Genomic DNA, 15,151 nt, shown 5'->3' on the forward strand with positions numbered 1-15,151 from the left:
TTGACACATTGGCCAGGCTGGTCTTGAACTCCTGACCTCGGGTGATCCGCCCACCTCAGCCTCCCAAAGTGCTGGGATTACAGGCATGAGCCACGGCATACAGCCTCTGCCTCGTTTTCTGTCTTTGTTCTACTTACAGAGTACTCTTCTATTGCTCAGTTAGCTCTATTAACCATGAGTCATGGATGAGAGGGACAAGGAATGCAAGAGGTAGGGGTATGTGTGTGTGAGAGAGATATATATACCTACAAAACCATTACATGGTTACCCAGCCATGCTTACCATCACACTGAGAATGTACTGCTGGTCTTTGAGTGACCTAAACTATCATGCTTTGCTGGGTGGGACCCTGGAATACGTATATTATCCACAGCAAATGTGCAGCATTGGTAAATTTTAGAGTCAAAGCGTTTTATTTTTAATAACTTTTTTTCTAGAAATGGTGAGACTTTGGGCTAGAAAGTTATTCGTATGATTTCTAAATATGCAGAAGTTCAGAAAACCTTTAGAAATATCCTCCCCCAATTATTTGAAAATTAGAAACTCAAAAATAAATTGGAAGGCTGAGCACGGTGGCTCACCCCTGCAATCCCAACACTTTGGGAGGCCAAGGCAGGAGGATCCCTTGAGTCCAGAAGTTTGCGACCAGCCTGGGCAAAATAGGGAGACCCTGTCTCAAAACAACAACAAAAGTTTTAATTAGCTGGACATGGTGGCATGTGCCTGTAATCCTAACTACTTCAGCTACTTCAACTACTTCGGAGGCTGAGGTGGGAAGATCACTTGAGCTCAGGAGCTCAAGGCTGCATCGAGCTGTGATCAAACCACCACATTCCAGCCTGGAGTACAGAGCAAAACCTTTTCTCAAAAAAAAGAAGAAAAGAATTGGAAGAATGTGCTGAAGAGTATTTGATTTGAAATAAAATCCATACACTTAAAGCACTATATATAGCCAAAATTAGATTTCCATGTTTACTATAGATCTGTTCTCATTCTTAAGGGGATTTTATCCAACTGTTTTGTTGGCAAAAAAGCAGATTCTGAATCCACCCTCAGTGATTTGTTTTGTTCAGTCTTGGCTTTTGGACCAAAATAATAACCACTTATTATTTTGCCAAGAACTTATCATTTCCACTAATATATTTCTTGACAATTGCACAATAATCTTGACTATCATGAAAATGACTTTAGTTAAAATGTAAGTATATGAAAAAGTATAAGTATATAAGACACACAGATATATGACACACACCCCACATATTTATATGTATTTAAGCTAAAAGATGGCTCTGTGTCAAAATGGGAAATCCAAATATTTGTATACTTTGAGGGAAAAGATCAAGAACATGTGTTTTAATTTGTTTTTCATTGTCAAGAGGTGAGGGATGGGAAATATTGTGAGTAATGGATAATTTACCCTTACCCTCAAATTATCAACTGTATGAGTTCTTAGGAGTAGCATTTTATAAGTACTGTATATCCATATTTACACAGGAATGTAACACAGATAACACTAATATTGAATTTGGGGAGAAATGTTTAAAATTTCCTCCAGCAGATAATCAAGTATTTTCTTGAATTTTAATTACCAGTTCAATAGAGAAGTGCCGGTTCAATAGAGAAGGGATTCATATTTTCTTAGAGCAGAAAGTATAAAAATGATTTCAGAATGTCCTGTTTTAACCAAGAATGAAGGAGAGCTGTGAGCCATTTGCTTCCTGAGTGGCCACATTCCAGCTCTGCAGACTGGTCATAGCACATCTGCCAATCAGAACAGTCCCTGGAGGGAAGCTCTTGGATACTGAGTCTTGTTTACATGCATCGTGACTCTGTTTCTCCCTTCCTTGTACTACTAGGAAGATTAGTGAAGAAAATCGCTACTACAGACTAAATAAACTATGAAACTAGGATCACAGCCACACCAAATGATGTTCTGGACAGAGTTTTAGCTTGACTTTAGCCACAGGTAAGAGTTGTTACTTTGTTATATGAGGATAGCTCCTCTGTATTCAGTTTCTGACTTTATTTTGAGACATTTTACTTCACTTTTGTAGCGAAGCTAGCAGGCTAAAAACTAGAGAAGAAGGATTGAGAAAGATGATTTAAATGTGCCCTGTATTACTATGACTTTAAAATCTTAATACTCATCAAATGAAAACATATTTTCATTTAAGGGAGGGGTAAAACCAAGTTAAAACAGAAAAGTTTTAAAAGCTGCAGTAATACTAAGTCACAGTGTCGAGAAATTGGAACCAGAAACATGCTAACATTGTGTATTTGGAGAGCATTATATCTAAGCAGACATGCTTTATTGTGAATCCTTCTACTTATTAGTCTTTCAGAGAACAGTGTTTTCATGAGTACTAACTCTTTGGCTTTGAAAAACATTTCTTTTTTATTATGAACTCATTCAGAAAGAATTGTTACATACATTTCATTTAACTGTATAAATTCTATTCCTTTTTTTCCACATATCTTTCTACAAGTTTTAGAGCATGTTTCATAATCCTTATTCTTCCACTAGCAATAAAATTAAGGAAAAACTAAAAGAATTCCTGTCTAATCTTTACTTTGGCATTAAATTCTATCTTGTTAGCATTAATTCAGAAGATACTATAGAAAACTGTATTTTGGTAATATTCTGTAGGATTTTTTCTTAAAATCATTGCTTAGGATATGTTGTAGTTTGTATATTGCTTTATATTGTTTATTTTTGCATAACACTGAGGCCTTTTACTGCATTTTTAATTCTTAAGCATATAGTGGTGGAAAAATTGTTACTCAGATTCAAAAAAGACAACTTGTGGGTTTTGTGGTGGTTTCTCTTGTATATGATAGTCTCAAGGTTGATTAATAGCCTTTTACAGCAGTCTGGAGAAGCACTTTTGAAAAGTTCAAGCATCTTTGCTCTTATTTCTTACCCTATAGTTTCTCCACCTCTGCACTACTGACATTTTGGATGAGATAGTTCTTTTGATAAAAGGGGCTGCCCTATGCATTGTAGGACCTTTAGCAACATTCCTGCTTTCTACCCATGAGAGCTCCCTTCTTCCCAGATGTGATGATCAAAAATTTTACATAGAGAGCACATTATATCTAATTACTGGAGAAACATCCAACTTCTGAAATGTTCTGGGTGATAGATAGTTAAGGGTGAAGCTGTACTGGTCTTAGTATTTGCAGATGTAGCTGACTGCTCATTTTCCCCCCTCCCCATCCTCTTAGAAGCTGCTGCCAACCATGATTCATGGAATGATTTTTTTGAGCTGAGTAATCTGTGGCTTTGCAGTTTCCTTGCTTTCTTTCCTTAGCTAAATCTCTTCTAGTTTTAGCAAAGTGTTTAGCACAGGAAAGATCTTTTAAAATGAAATAATACATGTAAGGATACATTTTCTGAGTAGATGTCTTTAACCAGAAAAAGTTTTTATACCTGTTCTTTGTTGAGTCTTTTCTACCTCTGTCAGGCAAATCCTCTCAAAAGTGATGAAGAGCCTTATACTTAGGAAGACACAACTACCTTTGAACAATCCTTTGTGAAATCTTATGGTATAGCAGCTGGTATTTAAAAACTTCTTTCCAGAGCTTTGAAAGAACATTTTGACATGTAACCATCTTCTTTCTCCACAGATCGCAACGAACGAAATAAACCAGAACATCGTTCTTCAAGGTATGAATTTACACTATCCAATAATTCTATATAAAGCTTTTTATTTGAAAAATGTTGTTTGGAGGCAATGTAAGTGTCCTCTTTAGAATTACTGTCTATTGGAATCTTTTGTGGCATTCAGAGAAGCTTCATAAGGGAAATCTTGTTCATTCTCTGAATAAAAATTTCTTATAAAACTATTGACTACCTGGAAAACATGTTTTATTTTGAGAATTCCTATAAGTGACAGATATATCTTTATAACAATTATTTTACTCTCATTTCTTTATTTTTGTGACTTATTTTCCTCCCCTCCCTTTAACCAGTATTTTTCAAGTGTGTATTGCTGTTCTGCTAATCATAAAACTAATATAGGCTCACTGTAGAAATTTAAAAGATATTTTTAAAAATACAAAGCATGGAAAATGCAGAACAAAACAAAACCCAGACTTCCGTCCATCAGCCAGAGATGGCTGGCTATTGCTTAAATTTTGGTACATTTCTTTTTAGACTTTTAAATTATGTGTGTATGTATATATTCAAATGGATTATTTTATGTTCTTGTTAGGTATTTCAAGTGGCCAGGAAGGTTGTATCCGTTAAGCTCCCAACCACACTGAGGATATTTCCCTAGAATTTCTTCAACACTGAGTACATTAAAAAATCCTTGTCAAATGTATAGATGGAAAATTGTCTGACTTCTTGTAGGCAGGACTGACAGGCTGTATTTAATATTTTTAACCCACTACTATGAAAGATTATAATTTTTCTAATATTAATTTCTTTTTCCACATTCTACCACCTTTTTTTATCTTTTATGTTATGGGAATTATTAAAGTAATGTACACATTAAATTGTTAATGTACCCAATCTATAAAAACTTCATTACTTAGAATAGCAATGCATTTTGCAAAAATAATCAATCAAAATCTTAGTGAGACCTAATATGAGAGAAGAATATAGCTGGGTGTTTAAAATATTGACTGATTTTTTTTCCAGGTATAACTTACATATATTAAAATTCATTCTTTTTTGTGTATAATCTTATTAGTTTTAACAGGCATGTACAATTATGTATCTACCACCATAATTATTAAACAGTTTGTAAGATTGTTTCGTTTTAGATACTTAAAAAGAATAGCAGCCAGGCATAGTGGTTCACACCTGTAATCCCAGCTACTTGGGAGGCTGAGGCAGAGGAGGATCACTTGAGCCCAGGAGTTCAAGACTAGCCTGGGCAACGTAGCAATACACTGTCTTATCTGTTAAAAATAAAAGTAATGCAATGTAAGAGAAAGGACTTTGACAGCATGCTTAACTGTGGGTGACAAAAAGCTGGAAGAGTAAAAAATACTTAGCTTGATAAAACCAGGATCCCTAAGAGCTTTTACATTCTGAAGATAGGACTGAACTGAGCAATATGAATTTTAATAGCCACAAATCCAAATCCTAAGAATGAAACACCAGTGGAACATAAAAAGATAAGGATGTGACTTACAAATATTTTGAAAAAGTCTGAAGGATTTAGTTCTTTATAAATTCACCATGAATCAAAAATCTTATGTCACTATATCTTCTTCCCCCAAAAAGAGTCTGTACCGATTTGATTACAATGAAAGAAGTTTAATACTCGGTCTAAAAGTGGTAGCTCTAGACCATAGTTTTGATATTCTGTTCAATTCAGGGTCCACAAGACCTTGAAAAATTGAAGCATGCAGTGGATTGGTTATACAGATATCACATTAAAAAAATGAAAAACAGAATCCCGTGCCCCACCCCAGAGATTCTATTTAATAAGTCTGGAATGAATCCTCAAAATTTGTGTATTAAACAAGTCCCCCAGTGATTCTGATGCATAGTCAGGTTGGGCACCACTGGTCTAGAATATAGCAGCTGAGTTGGGACAGGGAAGATGAAAAAGAAGAGAAAAATCAAAGCTAAATCATAGGAAGACTGGTGTGAGGAACTGAGAGAACTTAGCCTAGATGTGGAAGTTTGGGGAAGTGCATGGGGTGGAAATGATAACTGGCTCGAACACCCAGAGGCTGGTACATGGAGAAAACTAGAAGAATTCTTCCTGATAAATGCTGTTCCCTACTAAGAGGAACCCTGACCACTGGAGGAATAGTGGATTCTGGGTCTGGGTTAGGGGAAAATGCAAGATGATCCTGGACTTCTCGTTGTGGTAAAAAGCTAGGAAGTGCTCAACTAATGGGGTCATATTGAAAAGAGAGTTGGTAGCTTCAAGGGATTTTCAGTGGCCAAATTTTGGGGCAATTTGAATATCAAAAAAAATGATGATAATGGATCCCATGTAGAAGAAATGACAGAATTTAGAAAATCATCATTTTGAAATTCTCAAAGTAATAGTTGATGCAGGCAAAGATCGTCAGTGGCAGCTAAAACTTCTGGAAAAAGTTGTTGGGAAGGCTGAGAACGGTGGCTCACACCTGTAATCCCAGCACTTTACGAGCCCAAGGCGGGCAGATCACGAGGTCAAGAGATCAAGACTATCTTGGCTAACACGATGAAGCCCCATCTCTACTAAAAATACAAAAAAAATTAGCCGGGCATGGTAGCACATGCCTGTAGTCCCAGCTACTCGAGAAGCTGAGGCAGGAGACTCATTTGAACCTGGGAGGCAGAGGTTGCAGTGAGCCAAGATTACGCCACTGCACTCCAGCCTGGGTGACAGAGTGAGACACCATCTCAAAAAAAAAAAGTTGTTGGGAGACATGAAAAGGTACCAGCTGCTGCTAAAAAAAAAAAAAAGTTGTTGGGAAAAGTTGTTAAAATATCACCCCCTAGATCAGTTTTTAATTGCAAAGAGGAAAAATTTACCTTTTCAATGGAGAGACCTAGTGGTTGCCATCTAAATCAAGTGATCAAGATGTATATTATCACTCATGAGATAAGCAGTACACTTATGTAGTAGTCCTGGCAAAAAAAAAAAGAGGCTGGGAGAATATTCCAGATTACATGAGACCAAAGAGGCTGGGCACAGTGGCTCACGCCTGTAATCCCAGCACTTGGGAGGCCAAGGCAGGTGAATCATTTCAGGTCAGGAGTTTGAGACCAGCCTGGCCAAGATGATGGCCAACCCTATCTCTACTAAAAATTAACTGGGCATGGTGATGCATGCCTGTAATCCCAGCTCCTTCTGAGGCTAAGGCAGGAGAATTGCTTGAAACTGGGAGGAGGAGGTTGCAGTAAGCCAAGATCGCGCCACTGCACGCACACGAGAGAGACACCAAAGAGATATTGACAACCAAATTGAATATGTGAATTAAAAAAAAAAAATCTGGGACTGAAAAATCCCAACTTTAAAAAAGGTTGGGGAGGGGAGAATTTAAACATGGATTTAATTTTAAATGTGTTTTATTAAATATTACTCTTTTAGGTGCAGAATTAGAAATGTTATTATGCAGGAGAATGTGATTCTTAGGAGATACATGCCCAAGTATTAAGGGTGATAAAGTTTTATGTTTGCAACTAAATCTCAATTCGGTGGAAAAACTCAGGATGAGCAATAAAGAAGCAGATATTGGAAACTATCAATAACTGGTAAATAGATGAAAGGCATATAGGTGTTACTTATACTGTTTCTTCAGCTTTTTTATAGACATGAAAATTTCAAAATAGAAAGAAACAATAGAGAGAATTGTTGCATGTGTGTTCCTGGGAGTCCCAGAGGACAGAATGCACCTCTGTGCGTGGAACTTAGAGAGGGATACGTTTCTGCACAAAATGAGGAAGAATTTCCTGACAGAACTGGTCAAAAATGGAATGGGCTACTCAGTGAGGGAATACTGTCAAGGAAAAGCTAAACAAGCTAGCACCGGAAATAAAAATAGAGAAGATTCATGCATGGCTAAGTCATTATTCTAGATGGCTCCAGTTCCTTGCTCACTAATAGCCAATAAATATCTCTTTTGAGTCTCTATTCTGGCTCAGGATACAATAGAAAATAAGAAAAAGTCTCCAGGTTGATGGAAAATCCATTCTTGTGGACTTAGACTCCCAATCTCTGAGAATCTATTGACCCTGAAGTGAAGTTCCCAGTCTTTACAGTTATATTTTAGGCAGTGCTGTGGTACTTTTGAGGGTATTTGAAAAGTATTCTGAGTATTCCTTAATCTGTTATTTATACTGTCAAGTTTTCTAGGACTGTGCTACTGGTCTTAGTAACCCTGGCACTTAGTAGAGTGCCTCGCCCACAATAAACAATAAATAACTGTTTGTTGAATAAATGAATGCCAAAGGTATTTTGAGAAGAGAAAGGGAAATGTCAGTATTTTTCCCTTGCAAATCAGTAAGAACCTGACTCTCAAAAGCTCACCCACAACTATTATTGGATATGTGTGTTATAATAGCAAGGAGTGATGCTCTGTAAGAAAGAGAAATGTTTTTTCAAAGGCCATTGTTTTTTGTCCAGGGTGCATGCTGACATTGGCGATGACCTGTTCTCCTGCCATCCTCAGCTGAGCAGGGCTACCCCGCCAGGCCAGCAGTGCATCAAGCAGATTAATACCTGCTTCATCAACAGAGCAGAAAGAAGAAAATATAAACAAAAAGTCATTTAATTTCGGTATGTTTTCTGGGTCTCCTCAGGCCACTCAGCAGCAAGAATGATGGGCTCAAAGCCCAGCAGCGATAACAGAAATGCATTTCTCTTGTTTGTGTTTTTAGAGGCCACGCACTCCTATAGCTTTCATAGTAAGAGGTAAATAAATCTGGGACATCTGCCTGTTCTTTCACTTCAGTACTAAAATAAGAAGGAAAACATAATTCTTGTCAAGTTAAAGGAAAAGTTTTATCACATGTAGGCTAACACTAAGATCCCAAACAAACAAAGAAAAAACAAAATAAAACACTGTTTAAGCAATTTTTAAGGGGCATCCTGGGTGTTTTTGATTACTTTGTTTTGATGTTAATTTGCTTGCTGCAGATTGATCTATATACATGTGAGAAATATCTAAGTTGTTCTTGTTTCAACCTTATCAGTCTAAACACACCATTTCCCAAATTGATGTCCCACAGAACTCTATTCTGTAGGGTATTAATCAGTATGCCAAGAAATAAGTTTTAATATACAAAAAAGTTTGTCAAATGGCGAGTTAAACAAAATTAGACATATTTCTTTACTGTGATACTCCTCGGAGTCTTTGATACATTCAAGTACATTATAAAACTCTTAAGTGAGAGCTATACTACACACCTGTTTAAAAATTTATTTGAATTTACAACTTCTTTTCCCAGACATAGCTATTAATAACATCTAGAAAAAAATACCATGGAATGGCAGTTTGGGAAACTAATTAGAGGGAAGTAGGAGCTAAAGATAATAAAGAATGTTAATCCCTATGGCAGTCAGTGCCACAAATAGAAAATTAAGAGCTCTTTCTACCACCCCACCAGCTCTAAATAATAGATCTTAATGACTTAGGGGTCTGAATTACCAGCTAATTTATCTCAAATGTTTTACCTACTACAAGGAAACATTTTACAGCTGCAAAAATAGCCAGCAAAACAAAGAACCTTAAATCTATTTCTCAAAAATTGTCATTTGAATCTTGGCCTCCCTAAAGCCTTCTTACAACCACCTGTCATAATCCCCTTTGGTATCCATTCATAAAATTAAATGAAATTTCACTGAAAATCATAGAAGTAAGAAAATGGAAATTCAGCAATGTGATTATAAAATTTATAAGGAAGAGCAAGTCTAGCCAAGGCAGTTTTGAAGATCGAAGAGGAGAGGTGGACTCTTGTAAGTAATTAAGACAGTATTTTGTCAGCAAACATAGAAATAGATTGCTGAAACAGGCTAAAGATCCCACAGACAGATGAATCCATAGAGTTCCGTGTCATGTGATAATGATAGAAACAACATTACCGATCAGGGAGGGAAAGTGAATATGTCAACGGATGGTGCTGGAACAACTGATTATCCATATTTTTAATCTACACAGAATTTGATTTATGACATGAGATAAAAATCGAAAGATAGGAAAGTAAAGAGGTAAAATGGAAACATTTTAAAGAAATGTATGAGAATGTCTTTATGAATTTGGGGTAGGTAGTTTGTTCTTAAACAAGGTTCAACAAATACAAACCAGGAATAAAAAGACTGGTAAATTTGTGAAAATAAAAAAAATGTATGTACATGAATACATAAAAAGCATGTGAAATGGGAAGTCATGACTGTGCGGTGCACATACATGACGAAGGTTAGTATCCAGGATAAATAAAAACCACACATAAGGAAGAAAAAGACTGCCAGTAAAATATGGGTAGGGAACACATAAAAGATGAAACCGAGTAGCCCGTTAACATGTGAAAAGATTCTTCACCTTGCTAGGATTTTAAGATGTGCACTCACATGATAATGAGATACCATTTCACGTCCATGGAATTGGCACAGAAATCTCAAAGACTGAAAATGCCAAGTACCCATATGAGAGTATGTAATTTGGTACAACTGTAAGGACCATCACAATAGGTATAGGGACAACTGCAATGGGATTTTGCAGTGAGAGAGATAGGTTGGGCTCAACTCATGGGCAAGTGGGAATTTATAGTAAAGGAGCAGGGTGTGGAGGTCAGTGGATAGAAAATTACTGAGAGGAAACATTGGCGGTAAAGCTGATTCTGGCTAAAATGACCTTAGAGGGTTCTTGCTGAAGACAGACCAGGGTGATTAGACATCACAGCGGCGCAGGGAGGGGGGCCGGGAATTGAACCTGATCAGATGTTGAGAGTAATCTGATGTTGAAGATGGGGTTTCATGCTAAACTGACCTACCATGGTTCTTTGCCAAAACTGGATTTTACAAGGAATACACCAATGGGACTAGGAGAAGGTTCAGAATCTTTGTCAGTTCAGAGTAGCCCTGTTTGAATTAAGGATATGTAGCATGTGACAACATGGATAAATCTTAGAAACATAATTTTGGATGACAAAAAGCAAGTTGCAGAAGGATAGATATAGTATAAATCAATTTATATAAAGCAGAGGTCAGCAAATGGGTCAAATCTGGCCTGCCACCATTTTGTAAGTAAAATTTTACAGGAACTCAGCCATGTTCATTTGCATATGGTCTCCAGCTGCTTTCACATTACAGCAGGAGAGTTGATACCAACAGGGACCACAGGCAAAACACAAACAGTACATTGTTGTATATTTTTTATAACTGACTACATATAGGTACTAAAAGTATAGAAAGATGTATGGAAGTCATAAACAGTGAAATTAGGATATTAATTATCAAATGAGTGGGCCAAGAAAGGATCCACAGGGAGCTTCAAGTGTATCTTTACTGCTTTATTTCTTAAGCTAAGTGATAGGATTTGCAATATTATCTATACTCTTTTAAATCCCTGGAAATTAGCTGGGCATGGTGGCTAATGCCTGTAGTCCTAGCTGCTTGGAAGGCTAAGGTGGGAGGATTGCTTGAGCCCAAGAGTTTGCAGCTGTGGTGAACTATGATCACAGCACTGCATCCCAGCCTTCATGACAGAGTGAGACCCTGCCTCCTTAAACAAACAAACAAACAAAAAACTCTGCATAATTTCATATATTTTTTTAAAAGGCTATCAAGAGACATTGAATCCTATGCCTCTCATAATGATGTTTTTATAGGACATGAGCATAAAATTGAGTGAATTCTTTTTAAAGAGACAAAAGGAAGACATATTCAAGAATGTTCAGGAAAAATATGATTAAACACTGTTCAGATTTTGCCTCTACTCGTAGTCTTACTCTCATGTCTCCTTTTACTAGAAGTATCTTGTATTGCTCTACAAATTTTTGTCTCTTTTTTGGCACTTAAGAATTCTACAAATAACACATGAAAACATTTTTTAATAGTACAGAAACATGTAGTATCTACCTTTATCCTGCAGGTGAATTAAGAGTGGTGGTTCAGTGTCTATCCTAATCTGCTTTCTGTGCATATATATAGCATATATTTAAATAATACTTAGAATAAATGGGGATTATGCATGTGTGTGTGTGGTATGTGTGCTTATATGTATGTGTTTGTATATCTGTTTGTATACATATGTGTATTTTTGTCAATTTGCCTTTTTCACTTATTTAGAAAGTATTACCATGTCAGTTTCCACTTCATTATTTTTTTAAGTACTACATAAAATTTTCCAGTGTAACCTTATTATAATTCATTTAACCAGTCCTTTATTGATAGCATTTAGGTTGTTTCCAATTCATTGCAGTTAGAAATGATGTTGCAATAAATATCTTTATGTTCATATCTTAGTGTATAGACATGTAGGAAAACCTTTATTGTTCTTCTAAGATAGATTTTTTGGTTTTGGTTTTCATTCACAATTAAGTGTGTTGTTTGTTTGTTTCTTTTTTTTTTTTTTTGAGATGAAGTTTTGCTGTTGTTACCCAGGCTGGAGGGCAGTGGCATGATCTCAGCTCACCACAACCTCTGCCTCCCAGGTCCTCCTGGGTTCAAGCAGTTCTCCTGTGTCTGCCTCCTGAGTAGCTGGGATTACAGACATGTGCCACCACACCCAGCTAATTTTGTATTTTTAGTAGAGACAGAGTTTCTCCATGTTGGTCAGGCTGGTCTTGAACTCCCAACCTCAGGTGATCCGCCCACCTTGGCCTCCCAAAGTCCGGGGACTACAGGCATGAACCACTGTGCCTGACTTACTTTAAGTTTTTAAATTTTATATGCTGTGTGTGTCTGTTTTCTTCTCAAATGTCAGATAGCTTCATGGTGGTTTGGTACTGTTCGAAGTTCTCTAGGGCCCATTACAACTTCCCTCCCCAAAATGTGGCCTGAAATGTCACCCAGCACAGGGAGAGACTGAAACTCAACATGCAGAGTATTTGTAGCACATGATTTAGTACAATCAGAGTTAATAGTTGCTGATGTTAAAACTCATAATAATCACTGTATCATTAAAAATTTTAAAGGGTCTTAGTTCTCTGCATTGGTATCCTGTTGTTGATCTTATGAAGATGTTGAGGATTTTATTTTGACACTTTACCATCGTCACATTGTGGTTTAAATAGATTAGCTAAAAGCAAAAGATTTAACTTGTTTTAGCTGTTCTCTTTTCTAAATATGTCTATTAAAATACCATACTCTGCTGGGCTTAGTTTAATTCTGTAATTCTGTAGCATTTCCCTGACCATATGTTTTGATGCCTGTACCTCTATAAACTATAGCTGTGTGTAATTACTTTCTGGCATTATGTTTTCTAAGCTATAAGAGAAGATTACTTTTGCTGCAGCATCTGTAATGCCATAAACAAGGTGAAACATTTAAATGCATACAGGTTTTGTGGGCGGGCAATTCTTTTACAAAGGAAGATGTGAAAGGACTATTAACATTTTTTTAGGTCCTACAGAGAACACACACACACACACACACACACTCTCACACACACACAGTATTGTTTTGTTGTAGTTTTCAGAAATGTGACTTTAGATTTCCCCCTAGTGTGATGAGAATGGAAATGAAGCATTTATATGGTGTATCAGTTGGGTAATTGAAAAGTTTTATTGGCTGGCCTAAAACTGCCATAGTACTTTGTGTGGGGCTTTTCTGAAGTTGTTTCAAATTAAACTATCAGCAGGCAGTTAACTTTAGAACAGCAGCTGGTCCTGTGTTTATTACTTTTACTCAGGATGGGCATGTTGGCCACCCATTTCTCAGCAGTCCAGGGTGCATGGAACTCCTGGCCTTTAAATTTTTTCATTCTAATTCTTTCCTCTTTTTCCCTTAGAGTCATATTTTATATTAGTTATTTACCTTTCTGCAGTATAATTTAGAAATAGTTGTTTATGCAGTTCTACAAAACTATTAAACAGCCTATAGTCAACTGAAATTTGTATACATCTTTGTATACAGATTGTATACAGGCTCTCAATCTGTCCTTAGGTTATGGTTTTACTCCAAATAATAAATACCCTTGTGCAAGTAGACTTTAAATTTTTATTAAAATATTTTCCCTTATTGAACACAGCATACATTACATTCTTCAAATGTATTGATTAGGACTGTACATCACAAAAGCATACTAGCTAATTTCTGGAAAAATCTTTGGATAGAATTGCTGAACAGTCATTCATTAGCTCAGTCACCTCCCATCTCATTAACAGTAAACTGCCATTGATTGAAATTCAGTCTTGTCCTTAAAGGTAAAACCCTGGCCAGGCGCAGTGGCTCACACCTGTAATGCCAGCACTTTGGGAGGCTGAGGCAGGCAGATCACAAGGTCAGGAGTTCGAGACCAGTCTGACCAACATGGTGAAACCCTGCCTTTACTAAAAATACAAAAATTAGCCGGGCGTGGTGGTGCGTGCCTGTAATCCCAGCTACTCAGGAGGCTATAGTTTATAGAGGAACTTGAACCCGGGAAGCAGAGGTTGCAGTGAGCTGAGATTGTGCCACTGCACTCCAGCCTAAATGACAGAGTGAAACTCTGCCAAAAAAAAAAAAAAAAAAAAAGGTGAAACCCTTTCCTGAAACCAGAAATCAGGCCTGGTCCCAAGAATTCAATTTCAGGGTTGGGAACATCTTTGTTGATTAGCAGCTCCTCTGCATAATAAATCAGAAATGAATGCATTTCTGCCCTTGTGGTAAGTTTTTGCCACTTCTGATCTCATTTTAGTTATAGGCCATCTTTCCAGAGACGCAGACTGAACAAGCTGGCTCTTTTGCAACACTTCTTTTTTTTTTTTTGAGACGAAGTTTCGCTCTTGTTACCCAGGCTGGAGTGCAATGGCGCGATCTCGGCTCACCGCAACCTCCGCCTCCTGGGGTCAGGCAATTCTCCTGCCTCAGCCTCCCGTGTAGCTGGGATTACAGGAGCGCGCCACCATGCCCAGCTAATTTTTTTGTATTTTTTTGAGTAGAGACGGGGTTTCACCATGTTGACCAAAATGGTCTCGATCTCCTGACCTCGTGATCCACCCACCTCGGCCTCCCAAAGTGCTGGGATTACAGGCTTGAGCCACCGCGCCCGGCCTCTTTTGCAACACTTCTAAATGCAGCGAAAGTAAGGCAGGAATCCTAAAGGACTTGTTTGTGACCTTCCTTCCTTTTGGACAGGAGGACTGAGAATCAGTATCCTTTGCTAATTTAAAAAAAAAAAAATTAAAGAATGGAAGGAAAGTACCGATTGTTTGAAGGCTTCAGAGTAACATTGTGTCTAAAATACAAACATTCCCTCAACTATAAACCTGTTTCCTCAAGATAATGTTTTCCCTGGCATACTGCCTTGTACAGGCAGTTCAGGGATGTTATTAAGAAATGACAGGCAGGACTTAAAGTTTATCACTATCTATTGCCCAGTAGTTTCTCTTGGTTACAGATTCTGAAGAGAAACTCCAACCACTGAGGTAAGAGGGTTGGTTAAGCCTGGGAGGACTCAAGGCTGCTATAAGCTGTGATCTGTACTCCAGCCTGGGTGACAGACCAAGACCCAATTTCAGAAAGAAAAAACAAAAACAATAACAAACAGTTAA

The 15,151-nt window shown here is 37.3% G+C and overlaps 1 protein-coding gene across 32 annotated transcripts in view; it reads left to right on the top strand.

Moving 5' to 3' along the window:
- SH3D19 (SH3 domain containing 19) overlaps positions 1-15,151 on the top strand; it is a 206,407-nt gene that overhangs the window by 97,009 nt on the left and 94,247 nt on the right. For 10 of the 32 annotated variants that reach the window (XM_078366404.1, XM_078366429.1, XM_078366417.1 and 7 more), the window contains 2 exons: positions 1,857-1,966; positions 3,628-3,667. Coding sequence is in view for 1 of the 32 variants with exons in the window: in XM_017970198.5 (XP_017825687.1) it covers positions 3,628-3,667 (40 nt within the window). In the remaining 31 variants the exon portion in view is untranslated. Of the gene's footprint in view, positions 1-1,831; positions 1,967-3,285; positions 3,547-3,627; positions 3,668-8,081; positions 8,235-15,151 lie in introns of those variants that run through there. The other 22 variants (XM_078366409.1, XM_078366420.1, XM_035294456.3 and 19 more) reach the window with 6 other exon arrangements.

The sequence above is a fragment of the Callithrix jacchus genome, chromosome 3 (genome assembly GCF_049354715.1).
Source record: "Callithrix jacchus isolate 240 chromosome 3, calJac240_pri, whole genome shotgun sequence".
Classification (NCBI taxonomy): domain Eukaryota; kingdom Metazoa; phylum Chordata; class Mammalia; order Primates; family Cebidae; genus Callithrix; species Callithrix jacchus.